At 45.8% G+C, this 22,070-nt stretch overlaps 1 protein-coding gene across 1 annotated transcript in view; it reads left to right on the top strand.

Annotated features, from left to right (window-relative positions):
* Window positions 1-22,070, top strand: part of dnah2 (dynein, axonemal, heavy chain 2) — a 161,477-nt gene that overhangs the window by 75,719 nt on the left and 63,688 nt on the right. The window contains exons 33-42 of the mRNA XM_078291720.1: window positions 244-369; window positions 1,019-1,129; window positions 1,684-1,872; window positions 3,541-3,644; window positions 4,566-4,755; window positions 5,692-5,872; window positions 6,340-6,467; window positions 11,191-11,343; window positions 13,248-13,373; window positions 16,916-17,134. Of these exons, the coding sequence (XP_078147846.1) occupies window positions 244-369; window positions 1,019-1,129; window positions 1,684-1,872; window positions 3,541-3,644; window positions 4,566-4,755; window positions 5,692-5,872; window positions 6,340-6,467; window positions 11,191-11,343; window positions 13,248-13,373; window positions 16,916-17,134 (1,527 nt within the window). The remainder of the gene's footprint in view (window positions 1-243; window positions 370-1,018; window positions 1,130-1,683; window positions 1,873-3,540; window positions 3,645-4,565; window positions 4,756-5,691; window positions 5,873-6,339; window positions 6,468-11,190; window positions 11,344-13,247; window positions 13,374-16,915; window positions 17,135-22,070) is intronic.

Genomic DNA, 22,070 nt, shown 5'->3' with positions numbered 1-22,070 from the left:
CAGTGAGGATGATGATGATGATGGTGATGATGATGATGATGATGATGATGTGTTGGTGGGGATGATGAAAACTGCTGGAGGGACCTATGGATTTACAATGACGATGTATATGATGTGTAGGCGAGGATAATGATGAGGGCGGCATCATGATGATAGATCTAAATGTAATGACGATGATGATAGCGGTAATGAAAACAATGAAGACTGCAGCGATGACCACCATCTCCTTCTATGTGCGTCTAGGCCTGGCTGTGTGACATTGAGAGGGCCATGCGCGGCACGCTGAAGGACTGTCTGAAGAACTGCCGTTTAGCTCTGAAGAAGATGACAGAGCAGAGAGACAAATGGGTCAGAGATTGGCCAGGACAGGTACATTTGTCTTTGCCTTTCTTCTGTGTGATCTCTCACTCTGCCTTCGCTTTTTTTGACTGACAGCGGCATGTTCTTTTCTTACTGTCTCTTAAGGTCATCATAAATGGGCTACATTTTAAACCAGCGCAAATGGAGACTTTTACCAATTTTTAGACCAATTTTATGACTAATTTGATGTCCAGTATTTTTTGCCATCGCACTTTTTCTCCCCCCGTATAGCCTGCTGTGCTATCCACAGTCGTTCTGTCCAATTTACAAATCCTCAGTAAATCATCCCTGCTGGAGGGCAATATTGCCCTTCTCTATTGCCTCAGATTGTTGATTTTTCATCACCCTTAGTCTCAGTGTGCTTTATAATAAATTAACATATAATAAATTGCAATTTTTAGAATAACCAGCGTACTTGCAGTTATAGTCAATCCGTCTCGCTTGGATTGTATATGTGATAACTCACTTGAAGGTGCACAAGCTCTGCTTTCCTTAACTTGTACAGTACATTCTGGCATTTGCGGAGAGTCATTAGATAATGACATTTGAAAATGACAGTAATCAAATGTCAAAACAAACAAACTCAAAACAGAGTAGTGTGGTTCTTCGACCTGAAGGACGGAGTTTTTGGCTTGAATATGTATTCTTTCTATTTTAGATGCTGATCACAGCCAGCCAGATCCAGTGGACCACTGACGTCACTAAATCTCTCATCACTGGCAAGGAGAGAGCTGACAAGTCTGCCCTGAAGTCCATGAAGAAGAAACAGGTTCAAATGACTGTTAAATTCGCAACTTGTGTGAAAATATAATATTATACTCAGTTTTTTGAGTGAACTTGCTGCACCAATCCGTTATTATTATTTATCCATCCAATCCGTCTCCATCAAAAGTCAGGCCACTGTTTTACCACCATGCCATACCACATTCCATACAGGCTCTTGCCTGTTGATTCCACAAATCCAATATTAATCTTCTGATGAATGAACAGATTTAATGGGAAGTTTCAAGATTTTCTGAAGGTTATCTCATTGATCTGATAAATTGACTGCTGGCTCCTGCAAGTAAGTGGGAAATGAAACTATTTCACTTAAAATCCTCCTTTTGAAAGTGACATATTACACATTTCATATTATTGCCACAGCTTGTGGAACTCCCTGCATGAGATATTGAAAGAGCTTACAAAGGCTAAAAGGGAAACCAGCACAACATTCTCTGAGGAAAAAAAAACACACCAGACTTAAGAGGAGGCTTGTTTAAAAATCAACAGTATGGGCTTCTAAGAAACTCCTGAACTTTCTGTATAACTGTCTGTGTCCCTCAGGTGTCCATGCTCCGGCGCTACTCTGAGGCCATCCGTGGCAACCTGTCCAAAATCCTGCGTCTGAAGATTGTAGCGCTGGTTACCGTGGAGGTTCATGCCCGGGATGTCATCGATAAGCTGGCCAAGGCTGGATGCAGTGACGTCAATGCCTTCGACTGGCTCTGCCAGCTGCGCCTATACTGGGAGAAGGTATGCGCAGAGGGAGGAAAGGAAGAAACAGAGGAAAGAAAGATGGAAGGAATGGGAATGGGGAGGATGGAAGAGGAAGAGGGAAGGGAAGCTGGGAAATGGTATGGAGAGGAGGAGAGGAAGGACAGGGGAATGCTTCAGTCAGGACCGTCAGTGGAGGGAAAGATAGACTCATTTTCGCCAGGCTCACACAGTGGTTTCGGCTCACAATTGATTTAGGTCCTCTGCCTCTTAGCACCTCGACTGACCTGCAATAAAAATTGAAAAATTGAAGCACCTGCTCCTCCACTGCTCACCAGCTGCCCTTCTCTAGTCATCCTCACCCACATCTATGAGCAAGTCAACATACTGTATGCTCTTTGGTGAATACTCTTCACCAAATCAAACGGTACCATGAGTGTATACATTGGCGGGTATGGGTGGCCCCTACCTGTAACTTTGACATTGTTGCCATGCTTGCCATTGCCATGCAAGTGCCGTGCTCTACCCATCGAGCTACACGGGAAATATTACATTCACTCCCACCCTAAACCGCATTGCCTACGAACTAGCTCTCTGATGTTAGTGATGTTATGAACAAACAAGTTCTACACGGTCAGTGGGCCCTTGAGGACGGGAGCTCAAACAGTAGTCGGTCTGCTATTCCAACTCTACCTGTGCCTTTTGATTGTGAGCGCTGTGTGAAGTTCCCTCTGAAATTCTCTCCCTTGCATCCCCATTCAGTTACCTTTTATCAAGTGAATTAAAACATACTGTACATTCACCAAATGTTCTTTGTTCTAATGATGTTGTAAACACACTTTGAAGTCATAGCTATGGATATTAGGTGTGTGAGTGTGTGCGTGCGCGTGTGTGTGTAGAAGGAGCCTGGCCTACATTTACAAGACTTAAACTGCAGGCATGCACAATTAGATGAAATCTTAAGAAAATTGTTTCAAATCTGTGAATATGCTCAGGCCATTAATAACGTATGCTTCCTTTTGTTTCTTTCTTTTGAGTGTAGCGTGTATTCATTAATTTCCTAAGAGGCAGCCAATGGCACTATTGTACCTAAGCTGAAGGTATATCTGGCGTTTGAGCAGATATTAAAAGAGCTAAACAAAATGGTTTATTTAATGGTTTAATGGACTAGTGGCTAATTCTGTTACATAAGACAACTTTTATCCAGCCACAACTTCATCAAGATTTTGATTGTGGCTGTTCTTGTAATTCAGTTTGACCCCTTTTTTGCAGAAAGTGGTTGTTGCTTTTCATTTTGTGATTTGTACAATTGAATGAGGGCTGTAAAAGATCGCATTGCGGAGGAAATAGATCTTAAAACTTTTCCTTGATACTCTTTCTGCCCCTGCTACTCAAACAAAATTTAAGTTTAAAAGTTGAAAGCAATGGTGTGATGGAACAAGTGGGTGCAGATGAATAGCTTTTGCCCTTTCAATAGTTTGTGGCAGTGAAAGAAATGCATGAAAAGGAAACTGGAGCACGCTCACCCTCTCTCTGCTTCATATTTTTTCACCAAAGAATCACCCTTTCTCACTCACCTCAACCACTTATTGCTTCGCTGGCCTGTCAAAGGCCAGCAAGAGACGAGTTTTGGAGTTGGAAAGAGACCAAAAAAAAAAAACACCCACTCACCTTATCCATTCCCTTTTCCGTCTCTTCTCCCAACAGGACGTGGATGACTGCATAATCCGACAGACCACCACACACTTTAAGTACGGCTACGAGTACCTGGGAAACTCTGGACGGCTCGTCATTACCCCGCTCACTGACAGGTCCCTATCACTCACTCAGTCAATCAATGCACCAGCCAACCAGCGCACAAACATATCAATCAGTTTGTCACATATCAGTCAATGAATTAACCCGCTAAATGCGCCTAATCAAAAATCAGTGTTTGGATTGTGCCAATCCAGTTTGTCTAAGCCATTTTGTAAATCAGACATAGAGATAGTATCAGGTAGCAGCATCACATTTTTGTCATAACAGAGTCCCTGTATCAGTGTTGAGTATCAGACACTCTAATGACACTCCCATTCTGGAGATCCAGGACAGATTTGCACTGTGATTAGCATCATGCATAATTACTAAATTCCATTAGAGCAGACAGAAGCTAGCATTAGCATTGTCAGTATAATCACTAGCTAACACCTCGGCTGTGTAGACACACATTGTCAAAAAGGATTACAGCTATTATTGGGTAAATTAGTTGTTGCACTGGGTAAATTAGTAATTGCGATACAGGCCTGTGCAATATTACTTCACACCGGAGACCATCTCACGCACATTGTTCTTTAAAAACCTAGCAAGGACAATATAATAAAGCTAACAGGCTTTTTTCCATCTTGGTCCTTATGTGATCCTCATAACTGTTGGTATCATGTGTCAAAGATTCTGGTCAAATTTTTGTGCCTATGATAAAAATAGCTCTTTATATGATTCCCTCCCTCTCTCTTTTAATATAATTTCTGTTTCTTTGCTCGCTATCTGCAGTGTAAATCTTTTTTTTTTTTTTTTTGCGTTTTTTGGCTGTATTAGAGATTTTGAAAGTGGAGAGACGGGTAGAGAGAGGGGGGGATGACACATGACAAAAATCCTGGGCTGGATTCAAACCCAAGACGCCTTTACACAGTATGCGCCTTAGACCACTGAGCCACCAGGACGCCCCGTAAATGTCAGTGTTTGCCTCTGTCCAGGTGCTACATGACCCTGACCACGGCGCTCCACCTGCATCGGGGGGGCTCTCCCAAAGGCCCGGCCGGCACTGGGAAGACGGAGACGGTCAAGGACCTGGGCAAGGCTCTGGGCATGTACGTCATCGTAGTCAACTGCTCTGAAGGACTAGACTACAAATCCATGGGACGCATGTACTCCGGTCTGGCACAGGTAGGGAGGAGGAGGAGGAGGATGGAGACGGCAATCAAAATTATGTTAATGCTAATGATATTAACCTGAATGAAAAGAGCTTTACTGCTCATAACCTTGTGCGAGGATATATTGATTCAGTATGCCCTTCAATATGTCTGGATACACAATTATGCTGTGTGTGTGTGTGTGTGTGTGTGTGAGAGAGTTGACCGTGTGTACGTTTCCACCATGGGCAGTTTTGCCTGTGTTGGTGCGCTCATGTGTATGTTAATAAAAGATAAGCCAAAGTAAGCCAAAATGGTTTATTATGCAGCTAGGGGCTAATTAGACTGTCCGTCCCATTCTCGTGAACGCGATATCTCAGGAACGCCTGGAGGGAATTTCATTACATCTGGCACAAACGTCCACTTGGACTCAAGGATGAACTGATTAGAATTTGGTGGTCAAAGGTCAAGGTCACTGTGACCTCACAAAAGATGTTTTTGGCCATAACTCAAGAATTCATACGCTAATTATGACAAAATTTCACACAAACGTCTAATAGGATAAAATGATGAAATGATGACATTTTATATCCAAAAGTTCAAAGGTCAACTTCACTGTGACATCATAATGTTTTGCTTACCACTGTAGCTGAGAAAACGATCTTGGGTCATTCTACAAAAACGGTGGAAGTGCTGTCACTTACTTTTGCAGACACCAAAATCCTTTAAGTTGATCTAATAATCACATTAATTATATATGTTCAATAAATAAAGACTGTCCTTGCAATGATAAAACAAAGTTTATTGGCGGAGGCATACAACCGCGAGGCGGTTATTTCTAGTTATTTCTAAGATTACATGTGTGGCCAGACACAAATTCATTAAGATTTTTCCCTGTGGCTCTCTGTGTAATTAAATTATCATTTTGGATGTCTGTGTGTCCACCCCCCCACCCCCCCACCCCCCACAGACGGGAGCGTGGGGCTGCTTCGACGAGTTCAACCGCATCAACATCGAGGTGTTGTCGGTGGTGGCTCAGCAGATCCTCTCTATCCTGTCCGCCCTGTCCGCCGGACTCACCAGGTTCCACTTCGACGGACAGGAGATACGCCTGGTCTGGTCCTGTGGCATCTTCATCACCATGAACCCCGGTGGGTCAACACACACATGCACACAGCCGCAAATGCACACACACACACACTTGTTCCAAAACAGAGTACAGGCTAGAAAGTGAGTTTTGAAAGACAAAAATCTCACATGACATATGGCAAAATAACGAGTGCTCTCGTTTGTTTACGGCAATTATACTAATGTCTCAAAAATGTATGTGGTGATGATACGTTGATGCGACAGCACCTTTAAATCTAACCCTGCCCCTAAACCTTAATCTTAAAAATAACCCTGCTCCTAATGATGTCTAGGAAGTAGCCCTCGCCGGTGATTCATTCTCTGGATTTTCTATTATTTTTGGGAACATTCGGACCCCAAAAGATAGCAGAAACATAACACTTTCTCCACTGATATCTGCAGCCTCCTCGCTTTTAGCCTTGTATGGGGTTTTTGCAGCGGTTTGTGATTGTGACGCCTTCTCTCAACCTCCATTCGTGATTCTCCCCAGGCTATGCCGGTCGCACTGAGCTGCCAGACAACCTCAAGTCCATGTTCAGACCTATCTCCATGGTGGTGCCCGACTCCACTCTCATCGCCGAGATCACACTGTTTGGAGAGGGCTTCAGCAACTGCAAGGTAGCACCGGACGAGGAGGTTTTACACTGCGAGTAAACAACACTGGAAGAAAATGAATAAAATGAAGCCTATAGACTGAATAACTATCTAACAAAACTAACATTTTTAGAGCAACTTTTCCAAATCTCGCTACATAGGTAAAGACAATAGATGTAGGATGTTCTCATTATAAATGAATTGAATAAATGATTCAACTGCAGGTATGTTAGCTGCTCAAAAAAAAGCATAAAAATGGAATATGCACTAGTTACTGCTTCCTAAAGCTGATTGTTGTTCCATTACAAGCTGTTGGACAAACACGATTGTGGTGCTATGTTGGTTCTGTGCAACAAAGCCCCGATTCGGTTTGTCATTCATTCTGTTGGAACAATGCTGGGAGCGAGAGTTTGAACAGCAGTGATATGGACTAGTACAGCCAGGGTCGGTCCGCTGGTTGCAGGCCAGCGGCACAGAGTTATCATTTATTCAGAAACACACTGAGATTGCATTAGTGTATGTAGCTATGAGGGAACCTCACTTCAACTGTGTCTCTCTCACTTCTCAGTAACAAGGCCTAGCCTGTATAGTGGATGTATCCGTTTAATGAATTCCGTCTGGGTGATATTTTTACCCCATACACAGTTCTGAATGTGCGCTGATTTCTAAAGGATATCTTGTTGAATTATCACAGCCTTAATGAAACATCCCCGCTCCTTTTATGTGAAGAGCTCAGGCAATCAGCAGATGAGATTGAGTTCTTCCACACTGATAGAGATGCAATATCATCAAATCAATCTGATGGATTCAATTAAAAAATACCCCCGCTTGCCTTTTCATGTCAAACTTACAGACTTTTTTTTTTTATAGATTTTTTAACAGGGTTTTTAACTGACAAATTCCTGTACACTCATTGTACTTGGCGATTAAAGTGATTCTGGTTGGGAAATGGGAAGTGCGTTAGTCGGAGCGTCTGGAGCCTCAGCTGAACCCAGATCAGTGGTGAGTGTTGATCCATCTGTGTCCCCACTGGCTTCTAGCGCCTGTAAGCAGCACGTACTGGTCTGGGATCAGTGTCAGTGTGGGGTTTGGTGCAGGGCCAGGGCGTGATAGGATTAGCGTGTGTGTGCGTGTGTGTATGTATGTGTGTGTGTGTGTGTGATGATTACTACAGGCACATGGTTCCCTGGGACCAGAGCCGGAGCAGGATTACCGCTGACTCACCGGGGAGCTATTGCCGCTTCATTCCACTGTGTCTATGTGCGCGCGCACGTGTGTGTGTGTGTGTGTTTGTGTGTGTGTGTGAGTATGTGTGTGTGAGAGCCAGGAGAGAGATAGTTTGTATCAGTATACAGGTTATATTTGCCTGATACAGAGTGACGAGGAGAGATGATGGCGGTGTGTGTGTGCTTACTAGGCTGCATTTGTGTTTAACAAGATCCTAATTTTATCCTGCGCCAGAACACGAACACCTATGATACTCCCTGGAGACTTCAACCATGCCCAATACTGTGGCCCACACACACACACACACACACACACACACAGAAACACACACACACTGCCATCATACACACAAACATACACAGACCATATTTTCCCTCAAAAATTCTCAAATAACCGACACTAACTTTTGCAAAACTTCCCCAACATTTTCCCTCAAGGATGCCACACACACACACGCACATGCACACGCACACTCACACACACACACACAGAGCCGAATGCTAGCGTGGCGCCAGCCGTGCCATGCTGGCTCCTGTTGGGAACAGTAATTATCTGCCAGATAGAGAATCAGGAGTGTTAACCAAGCAGCAGTGCAAACAACAGCAGATTAAGACTGAAACAACCCCGCCCTGGCATGGACAGAGGGAAGGATGGAGGGAACGGAGGGATAGAGGGAGGGAGAGAATGACAGAAGACACGGATGGTGTTCGCGCACACGTTATTTTGCCGCCCAGTATCCGATGTCAGCTGAACCCCGGTGGCGTAGCCTATGCTTACCCTGCTTTGGAAGCTTTTTAGCGCTGCACATGCTCCACAAATGCAGACACACTGACATGCACGCACAAACATTTTCTATCATGCGCACACACACGCGCTCCTGTATTTCTATCCTTATGAGGACCTTCTATTGGCTTCATTCATTCCCTGACCCTAACCTTAACCTAATCCTAACTCTAATCTTAACCCTAAACCCAACTCCTCACCCTAAACTAACCCCTTAAAGAAGTGAGAACTACAAAATCACTTCATTTCACACAAATGCCCTCACTCCGAAGGTCTAAAACTCAAACTGGTTCTCATAGGGATAGACGTACAAGCACACACACACACACACACACAAACACTCTCTCACACAAATGCACTCATGCAAACACTTGACATACACATCCACCTTGCCCAGGCGCAAAGCCAAGGATATAGTCCCTGTTGGCTCGGTGCCATTAGGAGCAGAAATAACCCACCTAGCGCAGCAGGAGACTTTCGCCTGGGCGTTGGCCTACTTTGGCCCTGCTTTGGCCTGGTTTGGGAGCGCTCTGACTACTCTTTGAGCTGGAACAGGCAGGAGGGGGATTTGCCTCCCGCAAGCCCATCGTCTGCTCTGCCTAGCATGACAGCCGCGCTCTGTGTGTGTGCGTGTGTGTGTGTGTGTGTGTGTGTGTGTGTGTGTGTGTGTATTGCATGTCTGTGTGCATGAGTGTGTCTCACTGAGCCGCATGGAAGAGGTTTTGATGAGAACAAACTGACATGGTAGCCCAGGAGTCCTGCATACTGACACATACAAAGCGTGCCCGTGCACACACTGACACGCACACACACACACACACACACACACACACAGTATGTTAGTGAGATAACTCCTCTAAAAGAGTCACCTTCTCATAAACCTTTCTCCACTTTTCTCTTCCCTTCCTTTCTGTTTCATTCTCACATACACACACATACACAATTTATTGTTGTGTTAATCAGTAACGTACTTCCCATCATTCCTTGAAAAACAAATCTTGAAAAAATAGTTTTCAATGAAATTAAATATAGAAAGAAAGGCAGCAGTGGGGCAGTAGTGCAACCAAAGGTGATGTTATACTCCCTGATTCCTGATTGCCTTTTAAAAATTTTCCTTTCACTCACACACAAATCTCTCGTACTCTCTCTCTCTCAATTTCTCCCTCCCTCTCTCTCTCTCTCTCTCACACACACACATACACACACACCCACAGATGGCGCGGTGCAGCAGTGGCTCCAGGTCTGCTTGTGGCAGTAGGGGGGCCACAGAGAGCACAGATCCCCCCTGCCGAGGCAGAAGGCTGAAGAGGTGGAGGCAGTAGGGTCACGGAGGGATGTAGGGGTAAAGGGCAGGCGGAGGGGTGACCTTGTGACGACAGGGGGCAAAATAGGCACACAGACGCACACACACATACTGCACTAGTTTCAGCAAAAGAATGCATTTCATTCTGTATAGAGCTGTGTTTAGTAGCTTTCATAACAAATTAATTTCTTCCGATTCAAGAAGTGTTTACATGAATGTAGTGAATAATGAATGTAGTGATCTGATTACATTTTTTACGCGTTTACATGCACCAAACCATGTAATCAGAATGAAACTTTTTTTTTTTCCACTTGTGAAGTTGAACAATCCTGCGTTCAGGATGTGCTGTGCAAAATATTTTCATTTCTGCTGTTCGTCCGAATTAAGCACCGGTCTCAGCAGAATCTACTCCCGCAATCATTAAACAGGAGAAGGCGAGTGCGAGAGGAGCTTTACTGCAATGGCAACTTATCAAGAACTGGAAGTTTGTTGCCCCCGACCTCCACGGCCCCAGACCAGAAGCCAGTGGATCAAAGTCTGCAGCACAGACTGGTCCGACTAAATCGTGCTCACAGAGCTTGCAGTTCTGAAATGGGAAGAAACATTTCCGAATGACACAACAGTTGTTTATGAATTTGTGTATGTTAATGAATAGAAAGTAGTCAGTTGTTAGCTGCTAATATTCTCCTATTGAATGGATTATCAAAGGTTTATACCATCCCTTGCATACTAAACAATTTATTCGGAATATATGAGGTATTTTTATTCTAATTGGGCTATTGTTCCTAATATGTATGGACTAAGAGGCTCCATGTAAACCCAGCTGATTACACACATTCAAGTGTCTGCAACATTGCATACTAACTAGAGCATGCACATATACACACACACACACGCACACATACAACCTGCCATGAAAAGGGATCACACAGCCGCAGCTGAGTGGCTGTCCACACAGCGTGTTAACCTGGTCTCCTTGCAGCACCCACACGGCACAGACAGACACATGTAACACACGCTTCACATGGCCACCTCGCATTATTCTCTCTGCTGCAACGCAGGCTAGCCGGTATGGTTGAGCGGATGCATGACTCGAGACCTGTCTTTTAAGTCCACAGAGGCGGGAAAACGGGAATTGATGGATTTATGTTTCATGACATGCTTTACTGGCGCTCTGCCCTTCTCAGTCACCCTAGCCTCCACTGCTCATCTCTGGTTTATGCTGCAAATTTTAATCCTATTTATCCAAGGCTGACAACCTTGTGTAACTCGCCCTTCTCCTTCCCTTCTCCCTCTTTGTCTCTCTTGTTCTCTCTTCCTGTCTTTCTCTGCGTCTCCCTGTCACTCTCTGTATGTGTCTCTGTGTCCTGCTGTCTCCCCCCTTCCCTTCATCCTTCCCTCACTCTCCGCCTCATCCCTCTGTCCGCTCCCTAGCTCCTGGCTAAGAAGGTGTTCACGCTGTACTCCCTGGCGGTGCAGCAGCTGTCTAAACAGGACCACTATGATTTCGGCCTGCGCGCCCTCACCTCGCTGCTCCGCTACGCCGGCAAGAAGCGGCGCTCCTGCCCCAACGTGGCCGACGATGAGGTAGGTTTTCTATCTCTCTCTCTCTCTTTGTCTCTGTTTATGTATACGTGACGGGGTGTTAAGGACTTACTAAGGGCACATAACAACCTTCATGACCAAACATACGGGTAATGGGTGCCATTCACAAACCCCGAGAGAAAAATTCACTCAGAAACATTGTGCAAGGAAAAGAAAATAGACCAAACTTTGAATAGGCTTGGGCAAGTTGGTTCCCAGGCCCACGTTTTCTAAAGCATCTCCGGACTGAAGTTGTCTTTGTTCCATTGCAGGCTTTCTGTACCAGTTTAAGTTAGAAAAGAAAGACCACTTACTGTAAGAGACCGTTAATTTGTCATCACTCTGCTGTATGTGTTGTCAGCTGTGAGGTGTAAATCAATCTGAAACATGAAGCAAACCAAACCTACCATCAGATTTGTACTGCTGGATAAACCCACCTTTTATGAGTGGTATATTTTGTAGATGTGGGGAATAATATGACGCACAGGTTCTCTTCTGGGCCCAGTCCAGCATCAGTTCTAGTAGGCGTTGGAGCTGAAGAATGGCCCTCATTTGGATATTTCGATCATGATGTATGGACAATTGTGCTCTAATTACAGTTATATTACTTTTTTATTTGCAGCGGGGCACCTAGGCAACACAGCCAGATGATGAATTTTCTTTGTATTTACATTTTCCTAGCTGTGCGGGGGCACCACAGTTAAATGAATGTAAAGGAAACACTGTAATAAGTAATTTCAGACATTCAGCCACTTTCATAAAATAAATTATTAGTGGGTCTTGGTGACTCAGTGATTCTGGCCTGGGACCTTCCTGTCTCACTCTACTCTCAAACAAGAAACCAAAAATGCCAAAACAAAAACAAAACAAAACACTCTATACTTACATTCATAAATTGCATGGTTCATAGAAAAATTGATTGGTTTATTGATCACTAACTGGTGTCCATAGTCCACCTTTTATTTCGGCTCTGCCAAACACGCCTACACGATCCCAGTCATTCACATAGTGTGCTTCAGCTTCACAGACAGAGGTCCCACTGGCAATTGGCAGCAGTAGAATGCGGAATGCGTCTCAGCTCACCCCCTGCCTGACCTCATATTCTCATCTTTTTACCAGTCAAACTCCCCGCTACAGGACTACAGTCCCCCTCTCTGCTTCTACATGTCCTCCAGGCTCTGTGGAGAGAGAGAGTGGCCCGCCTACACACACACACACACACTCGCTCGCACGCACTGTATGCACACGCGCACATGAGCCCGCGCACACACATTCAGAGAGTTGATGAGACAGTGACTGTAGATGAAGGCTTGACACCAGGAAAATGTGTGTCTAACGCCCCACAGGGGATCCGGCTGTGATCAAAAATGTATCAAAGTGGGGATAAAACTTGAAACGGCAAACTTGAAAAGAGCTCATCATTTTGTACCTGATCGCGAGCTCCTTTCTTGAGGTTTTTTGGGGGTATGTAAGCCAATCGTTTGTGGGCAGACACAGGTTGTCGCATTTGTCAAATTTCACCCCGAAAGCGTCGCCATTGTTTAAAAGCTTTATTTGCTAGCGTTTTTCCGAGCGACATTAGTCATGCGCGCCGCTGTCAACTTTCTCTCTCTGGGGTTGCCCTGACGGCTCAGTTGTCTAGGACGAGCTTGCGTGGGAATAGCAGGCAGTTGCTGCGACTGCATGGGTCGGAATGCTAACCCGGGCCGTGCTGTCATCTCTCTCTCAGTGCCCTGTCCATCTACTCTGCCAAATGCAAATTTAGGTGAACCGGCACCTTTAAATTTCGCCGCACTAGCCGCTCTCCTTCCCTTACAGATGAACCGAGCTGTGGCCGGACAACAGGCGAAGTGAAATCATGAGCCAGGGAGTGACTGTGTGATCTTTTCCCTCATCTTTGCCCTCAGATCCTGCTCATGTCTATGAAGGACATGAACATTGCTAAGCTGGCCTCCGTTGACCTGCCGCTGTTCAATGGGATCATCCAGGACCTGTTCCCCGGTGTGGAGACCCCCACCATCGACTGTGGCAAGGTACTACAACAGTGTACTAGAGCTGTCAGCCAGGGTATTACTTACCCCGTCCACTTGGCCCTATCGTTCATTTCTACCTGAGGGTAAAATCACAATCCATAACACGCCACTCTTCACCAAGCATGGTAAATGTACCAGAACTTGTCTTGTGTCGAGACGCATAAAATGCTTCTGTACAGAACAGTACATGCTGACACGCGTGGATCCAGGACAACAGGACCTCCCATACAGAGCAAAGGGACACCGTGGGCAGCAGATCACACCCATCACCCCATGCACCGGCCAGCGTCGATGTACATTTAGTATTACAGCAGCTGATCTAGGTCAGCAGCCTAACATTGTGGATCGGCATTCCTGCGGAGAAACACAGTCTCCAGTTTGTTGTTTGCTCTGGCTTTTGACAGCAAAATACCTAGAAGGTGATTTCCTCGGCTGAACTGCATTTTATTTGGCCTCTGCCCACTCAGCTGGGGGAGACCTGCCCCTAGGGGTGGTCCCGAGAGCTGTCAGCTCCTCTTAATATTCATTGGAGCACTAAAATATACATAAACACCTCTTACCAATGCTGACACTTCGGAATGCTCAATAGAGTTAGACAGCACTTAGACGCCTCTGCCTGTCTGTGCTGTCTGTCTGTCGTTTATCCCCGTCTGTCTGCCTGTCTGTACGCCTGTCTGTCTCTCTCTGTTTAGCTTCGCTGCGGAGGAGTGTGTGTGTGTGTGTGTGTCTGCGTGTCCGCGAGCGCGCGTGCGAGTGTGTGTTTATAAACATTGCTGATAAACAGATAGATGAATAAATAGCTTTGCGCCACCACATGCAGAGCGCGCACACACACACACACACACACACACACACACACACACACACAGGCTGAATTATTTATGCAGCTGTGATACTGCATTTTTCATCTCTGCTCCATTCCTCGTCTCTCCGTACTGTGAAAAGCAGATGGCACATTTTGAGGTGGCAGTCATGTGTGCAGAAGGAGAGAGAGAGAGAGAGATAGAGATGGATAGATGGATGGAGTAGTCGCTCAGTCCACCACCTTTTCTTTTTTTTTCATTCTCACCCAATTTAGTGCCCCCGGCGCTTTCTCGCTCCCTCCCTGGGTACATCAGAGCGCTGGTGTGTGTGTGTGTGTGTGTGTACCCACTCATTGGAGTGTGTGGTAGCGCGTACAGGTGTTTGTGTGCGTCCATGTCTGTATGCGTTACACTCATGCATGTACGTGTGCATATGTATCTATATGTATTGTGTGAGTTGAGTGTTTGGTAGCACTTACGAGTGAGTGTGTGTGTGCGTATGCATGTTTATGCATATTCATGTTTATGCATATGCATCAACGCGTATTTGTGTGTGTGTGTATGTATGCACTCATTTGAGTGTGTAGAGGCACATATGAGTGTGTTTGTGTGGGCTTTTGTGTTGAATCCGTTTGTATGCACATGTGTCTTTGTGTGTGTGTCTGTACTTGTTGAAGTGTGTGTTGGCACGTACAAGTGTGCTTATGTGTGCGTTTTTGTCTATGTATTTGCATGCGTTTGTGTATACTTGAGTATACTTGTGCTTATACATGTTCTTATGCATCTGTGTGTGTGTCTGTGTCTGTGTGTGTGTGTGTGTGTGTGTGTGTGTGTGTGTGTGTGTGTGTGTGTGTGTGTGTTGTGCGCGTGTGTGTGTTGTGTGCACACGTGCTCGTGCATCCTGGCCCAGACAAAGGCCCAGCCAGAGTCCATTGGCTGGGCGGGAGTGCGTGCGGCGTAGTAATGAGAGCGTCATTAGTTTGGCTGGGAGGCTCCTCCACCATTAGCTAATGGATTCTCAGCCATCTGCTCTGACAGGCTCCACTGCTTACTCATTTCCACCTCCACCAGAATGGGCTGCTAGAGACATCTTCGCTCTCTCAGCGTGGAGGCGCGGGGAGTGGCTCAACCCTTCCGGCTGTGTGGTTCAACTCCTCCTGTCTGTTTGTCTGGCTCGCTGTCAGTCAGCCGCCTGTCTGCCTCCGCGCTCCGTTACGCACCTCAGTCAGCATCTGTATCCCTCTTTTCTTTCACTCAGGCTGCATCAGTTTTTGTTTTACTCTCTCTCTCCCTCTCTCTCTCTCTCTCAACCCCCCCCCCCCTTACATGCCTTTGATTTGCTTGTATGCAGCCTCCTCACTCAGCTTATGGAGAATCTCACCACCTGTTTGTATCTGTCTGTCTTGTGTGTCTGTCCAAGGTAGAGAGACCACTGATGAAGAGGCAACTAATCTATTTATATTTGTAGTGGGGCCCAACTGATATATTAGTCTGTTGTTGGTCGATGTTGGCCTTTACTAAGATACACTGTATCAGTATCAGCATTTGTTTCACCAGTGACGCACCGAAAAGGTCACTGGAAAAAATCAGATTACTGCACAGTGAATTATGGTTATTCTTAAAGACAAAGCAACAGTAATTGCTCCTCCTCAAAGCTCTCTCAACTGAATTCCGTTGCAAGAAACCCATGTAAAATGTCAGAAAATGTGAAAACATAAATCACTACTTTCAAGGTCATGTGGGGAAATCTAGATAATGAATATGGCTGAACACAGGATGCACATTGGTAAGGAAGTGCATAATAACTAACATACTGAAGTGTTCTTAATCAGTGAACTCAAATTCAAAACAAAAGTTAGCAAACATTGATTATTGTCTCCAATTTCAAAGTTAAAGTTACTAATTTTGTTAGGACACTGATGCAAAACCACCACTATAATGTGTATTTTCCAAAAACTTCAAAAGCCACAAGTGGCGGCCAGATAATTATCTCACTCACTAACCAAATGCCTCCTACGGCAGAGACATCTGCCAAGGGGGAAAAAGACAAAAGTTCCTTGGAAACAGACAACGTGTGACCCATCCTGTCAGCTTCTCAAGGAGCTGACCTCTTTCTTAAACTCCGGGCTGGAAGCAGAAATGGGTTGCGGGCCTATCGCCGGCGGGTCTCCACAGGACACAAGCCGTAATAGATTTTAAAGAGACTGGCTCCCGGGGCGAGAGAATGAACTTGCCACCTGGGACCCTGTTGGAAAAGGCATATGAAAACCTGGTCTATTTACCTGCTACGTGTGCCACTTACACTGCTCTACCTCTTCTTCTCGCTCACTGTCTCTCTCGCTCTGATTTCATCCAACTGTCAAGCGACTTTTACACAAAATAATAAAAATAAAAACATCTGTTAGAAAAATGTTTAGCTAATTCACTAGTATTGAGCAAGTTGTTATTGTTCTTTTGTGTCAGCTAATGTTGACCATATTTCATTTTACAGACAGCATTACAGGATGCCCAAAAGCCACTTTTGAACTGAACTAGTTGTGCCAAGCCTTCATCATTTTTTATTTGACAAATACATTTCCATCTCAATTTAACACAGAACTTTTCCGCTTCAAGTGAGCGTAAAAAACTTTTTAGCAGTACTGAGGAAATGTATCAAATTTTGGCGTTTCCATTCAGCTTTTTTAATTTGATGCACCATTTGCAAAAAAGCTAATCTGCGTTTCTCTCATTGTGCTCAAGCTGAGGGAGGCCATAGAGACGGAGCTCCGTCAGAGCGGCCTGCAGGTGACTCCCTTCACCGTGACCAAGGTCATCCAGCTGTATGAGACCAAGAACTCCCGGCACTCCTCCATGCTGGTGGGCAAGACGGGCAGCGGCAAGACCGTCACCTGGAAGACCCTGCAGAGCGCCCTCACCGCCCTGCACCGCAAGGCGGAGCCCGGCTTCCAGCTGGTCCGGGTGAGTCTGGAGGGATGGACAGCCTGAGATACACAGTGTCATTCATTTGGCAGCTTTGGCGGCTAATAATGCTGCTTTAATCACAGAGGGATATCTTGCAGGGTTCCCACTGCGCATGGAATTTGTGGATCATGGATTTTGATCATTTCTAAATTGGGTTACAGGATTATGAACAAATGTATGTTCCAAGCAGTTTCACACATTCATTGCATTAGATGGTGGTTTTCAGCTGTGTTAGCTTCTCCACAGCAAGCTCAACTCTAGTGGAAACCAGACTGATTAGCCCTTTATAACTTTTAACTTTATAACTTAGCTGTTGGAAGAATGAATTGAAGTGCTCCGAATGTTATGGAAGGTCATTAAAAAGTCAGATTTTCACATCAGGGCCACAGTGGGACCCACAATCAAGAAACAACTCATGATCGTTTTTTCTCTTTATTGCCTTTTGCTGGAGGCTCTATCCATCGACATTGCCCAAAAAAAATTGCCTACTGTTACAACCATCCCAATGTCTCTCTTTCTCTCTTTCTCTCGTTCCCATTTCATTCTGCCTGCCTCTGCGTTTCCACCCAGCGCCAAACACAGATAAGAGTTTGGCCATTGAGGTTTTCAGCGGCGGCCATTTTCGCTCCACTATCCAGCCCCACGGCCGTTGCTAAGTAACTGGTGGTTCCACGGCAGCAGATTTTTAAAAAATGTTTGGCATCTCTCCGTGGTGACAGGTGTGGCGGACATGGTTACATATTTTCAGCCAACACTTCTTAGTTCTAAAGAAGGGACAGCAGTTTGGCTCTCGCAGTACAGCACATCCGAACTCTGAATGGGAATCACTTTGTTTTATTCGTACTCAAAATGTAAATGGAGAGGAATTCATCTTGGCAGCAATCAGCGGAGAGACACGTTGTCAACTTCCAGATTTTCATACGTACTGGAACACATGCTGCAAGAACAACAGCACACACATTCAGTATTAACATGCAGCCATTCGTGAGTTCGGCCATGCAGCGTGGCTGTAGATTACAGCTCCCTGTCATTGGCTCGGGTTAAGTGTCTGTCTGTTTGACTAATAGTCTCTATTTGTTTTTATCTGCCCGTATTCCCATCTTCCCCATGATCCTCTCTCTCTCTCTCTCTCTCTCTCTCCCCTCTTTCCCTCTCACGCTGTCCATCCATTTCTCATTTACTGTGAATATCACAACATCCGTCCCTGAGGGGCCCTTCCAAGAAATTACACATTATCACCCCTCGCTTTGACACAGACGTGTTGGAGCATTTATCACACCTATCAGGATGCGTCGTCAACATATGATCGCATCCGCGGTCCCTGGGGGGCTGTAGCTCATCCGACACACACACACACACACACACACTCACACACACATCATACACAGACTGCCAGATATCCAGATGTATCTGTCAACACTCTGATGCACACACACACACACACACCGCAGCCATAACAAATCCACTCTCTCCCATGGTTTTCTCTTCCTACTGGTTTGCCATGGGTCCCTTGGGCATAGTAGAACCCCATCCTGTTTAATTGAGTGTATCTCATCATCTGCAATGGGGCTTCCCCCCTCTAATCAGTTTTAAGAGCTCCTCCGCTTTCTACCACCCTATACGCTTCAAGGGAGTCAAACGTTGTGTGTGTGTCTGTGTTTGTGCGAGTGTGTGTGTGTGTGTGTGTGTGTTAAATGGAGCGGACGGGCTAAGTGGAGAGGATTAAAGCACCAAAGCGAATCATCTCGTAGAAATGGAGAGAGAGAGAGAGAGAGTCCGAGGAAGAAAGAGGGAGTGAGAGACAGACAGACAGACAGAGAGATGAGGAAGTGGCTCTATCATTTTTTTCCCTCCCGTCTTATTCGCCGGGTATGAGCTCGGCAGCCGGGCTTTACTCTCTCTCTCTCTCTCTCTCTCTCTCTCTCCCGCTCCTTCCGTCCTCTCAGGATGTCTCTCTCCCTCTGTCGCTGCTCATTGGTATGGCAGCAGCATGTGTTGATCCAGCCTTTATCAGGACGCTTCGTCTCCTCGGGCCCGGAGACAATGGAGTCACACGCAGATGCACTCGACTGGACCGCGGTTCCGCCCCGCAATATTTAAAATGGGCTCCAGAGATGTACACACACACACACACACACACACACACACACACAGGCACAGACGCACACACACGCGCACATAAGGTGCATAAACGTATTGAAACCCACCGACGCACAGAAACAAGTAGACCTTAATTTGTTTGCAAAGCTCTCTCTCTCTCTCTCTCTCTCTATCTTTCTCTGTCTCTCGCTCTCTCACACACACTCGCACAAACACCTTGTTAACTGGCTGTTGACTGGGACACACAAGTACACACACACACACACGCCCGCACACCGAGCGGAGAGACACCCTGGAACAGACAGGGAAGGCAGCGCTAGTTCAGAGACGGCGCTAATTGCCGCTGCTTACCGGTGCTTTCTAGTGACAATATGTTTGCGGCAGTGCGTCTAACTGAGCCATGCTGTTTGATGCTGCCCCAGTTGGTTGCTGGCACTCTGGAGCACACACACACACACACACACGTATACATACACACACACTATGGTTTAACTCTCCTCTCCGTCAATTTCATCCCTCCATGGTCACCCTCATCGTCTCCTCCTCCCCTCCCTCTGTTTCTTTCTCACGCTCTCTCTGTCTTTGTCGCACTTTCTCTCTCTCTCTGTCTGTCACTCACGTGGAAACTCCAGATGTGGTTATAAATAGGGAATGGGGTGGTGTATATGTGTGTGTGTGTGTGTGGGCGGGGGGGTTGGGGGGGGGGGAGTGAGAGAAGGAAGGAGAGAGAAAAGGGCTGCACAGTTTCCTTGTTTTAACGATGCTTCTTGAGCCTTGAATTAACCTCCTTTTAAAGTGTGTGTCTCTCTGCCTCTCTGCCTGTCTGTCAGTGTGTGTGTGTGTGTGTGTGTATACATCCAGTATACATGCAAGGCTAAGTGCTCGTCTCTGCAAGCAGGCAGCTCGTGTTGTGTTTCACCTGCTTAACCTCCACCCCCGTCTTCCTCTCTTCCATCTTTGAGCCTTTTTCACTCGTCTTTACTCTCACTCTTTCTCAAGCCACACTCGAGAACATCACTGCATCACATATGCAAAGGGCTTGCGAGTGTGTGTGTGTGTGTGTGTGTGTGTGTGTGTGTGTGTTGTGCGTGCAGCTCCCTATGGTTCCTGCTGTAATTCTGTGTGCTTTCAGCTTGTTCTGAGTTCCCTCTGTGACTCAACCCCACATGTCTATTTGTGTCTTCTCTCTCTCTTTCTCTCTATCTCACCTTCTCTCTCTGTCTCCCTCTCTCTCTCTCTCTCTCTCTCTCTCTCTCTCGCACTTACTAACTCTCTTGCTTTCTTTCATCCTCACAATTTCTCTCCCTCATTCTCTCTCTCCTCTCTCACTCTCCTGCTCCATTTCCCACTCACTTTCTCCCCTCTTTTCACATTTCATTTCAAATTTTCTCTCGCCCTCCTTCTCTCACTCTCCCTCCATCTTTTTTCACACTTTCACTCTCTCTCACTTTCTCTCTCTCTCTCTCTCTCTCTCCCTCTCTCTCTCTCTCTCTCTGTCTCTCTCTCTCTCCCCTCCTTCCACGCCTGCCACCTCTCCTTTCATTTTCTGACTCAACACCTTGCTCTTTGCATATCTATTTCTGGTCTCTATCTTCCTCTCCCCATGCCAGCATCACCTCCCCCTGGTTCTCATTATCTGTCTCTCTCTTCCTCTCTCCTGCCTCTGTCTCCGCTTAGATACCTTCTATTCCTGACCCTGTCCCACCCACACGTGCGCATGCACACGTGCGCACACATACGCAGAGAGAACGCACACGCGCAGATGCACACCTACACACAGCGGCACCTAAACCTGCCATGCATCCCATGCTCTCAGCATGCACCGTTTTAGAGGCATGGGAAGCTCAGAGCAGTTATTTCTTTTAGTTCTGCGTTCTCTTGTTGCCTCTGGGAGCATGAGAAACTTCACCTACTTGTGAGGGGGGAAGTGCAATATCAACATAAGCCTTGTTAAAGATTGGCTTGCTTCTTCTTTACCCCCATTTCCAGGATTTCACTAGGTAGAGGTGAAAACAGGGTATAGGCTTATGAAAGTATAACATTTTAATCAACACCACATATTAGATGAATACAGAAATTAAAGTGTCCTGCTCTTTTTGCACGCTTTGTCACACACATCACATCATCTATACAGGTATGATGTATGTCCCTGGTTGCAGTATCTTCCCTAATAACACCGGATGCTTTGAAAAATGGGTAAATATCTTAGAAGAGCTTTAACGAAATAACATCAAAACACACCTGCGGTGCCCATTTCAGCAAACAGAGTTTATGCAGCTTCCAAAAATAAGGCATCTGGAACAGCTAAACAGTTATCCCCAGTGTCTGGTACCATATCAGAGCCTGCCTTTGCCCCCACTTGAGGCTTTTCCTCCGAATGCGACCCAAATTCCCATTTGTTTGTCATTACTCAGACAGTCACAAGCCCACAAACTTGCCATTAACCTTACTTGCAAATTAGGACATTCATGGTAATTAACAAATCGCCTAACTGACTTTAGGATTGTTCCTGCAGTTTTGCCTGACTTGCATATTCACACGTGTGAGATCCACAGTGAGTAGATGTTCCTTGAAAAGCTACTGTTAAATTATAGTACATTTTATTTTTTGTCATTCAAACCTTGGTGGCTGCTAATCTCTGAGAATGAAAGCAGTGTATCAGTTTTCCTAAACCTTTTCTCCCTCTCTGTGCGCCCTCCTTTCTGTTGGCACTCAGCTACCGTGCACTCACTTTTTTGTCACTTCGTGTGTAAGATCCACACCCACCGCAACCTGCACACAAAGTAGAACAGATGTTCCTTGAAAAAGCGACTGTTAAATTATAGTGCATTTT

Source organism: Centroberyx gerrardi, chromosome 23, assembly GCF_048128805.1.
Source record: "Centroberyx gerrardi isolate f3 chromosome 23, fCenGer3.hap1.cur.20231027, whole genome shotgun sequence".
NCBI classification, from domain to species: domain Eukaryota; kingdom Metazoa; phylum Chordata; class Actinopteri; order Beryciformes; family Berycidae; genus Centroberyx; species Centroberyx gerrardi.
This window is presented reverse-complemented; position numbering and strand designations above follow the sequence as displayed.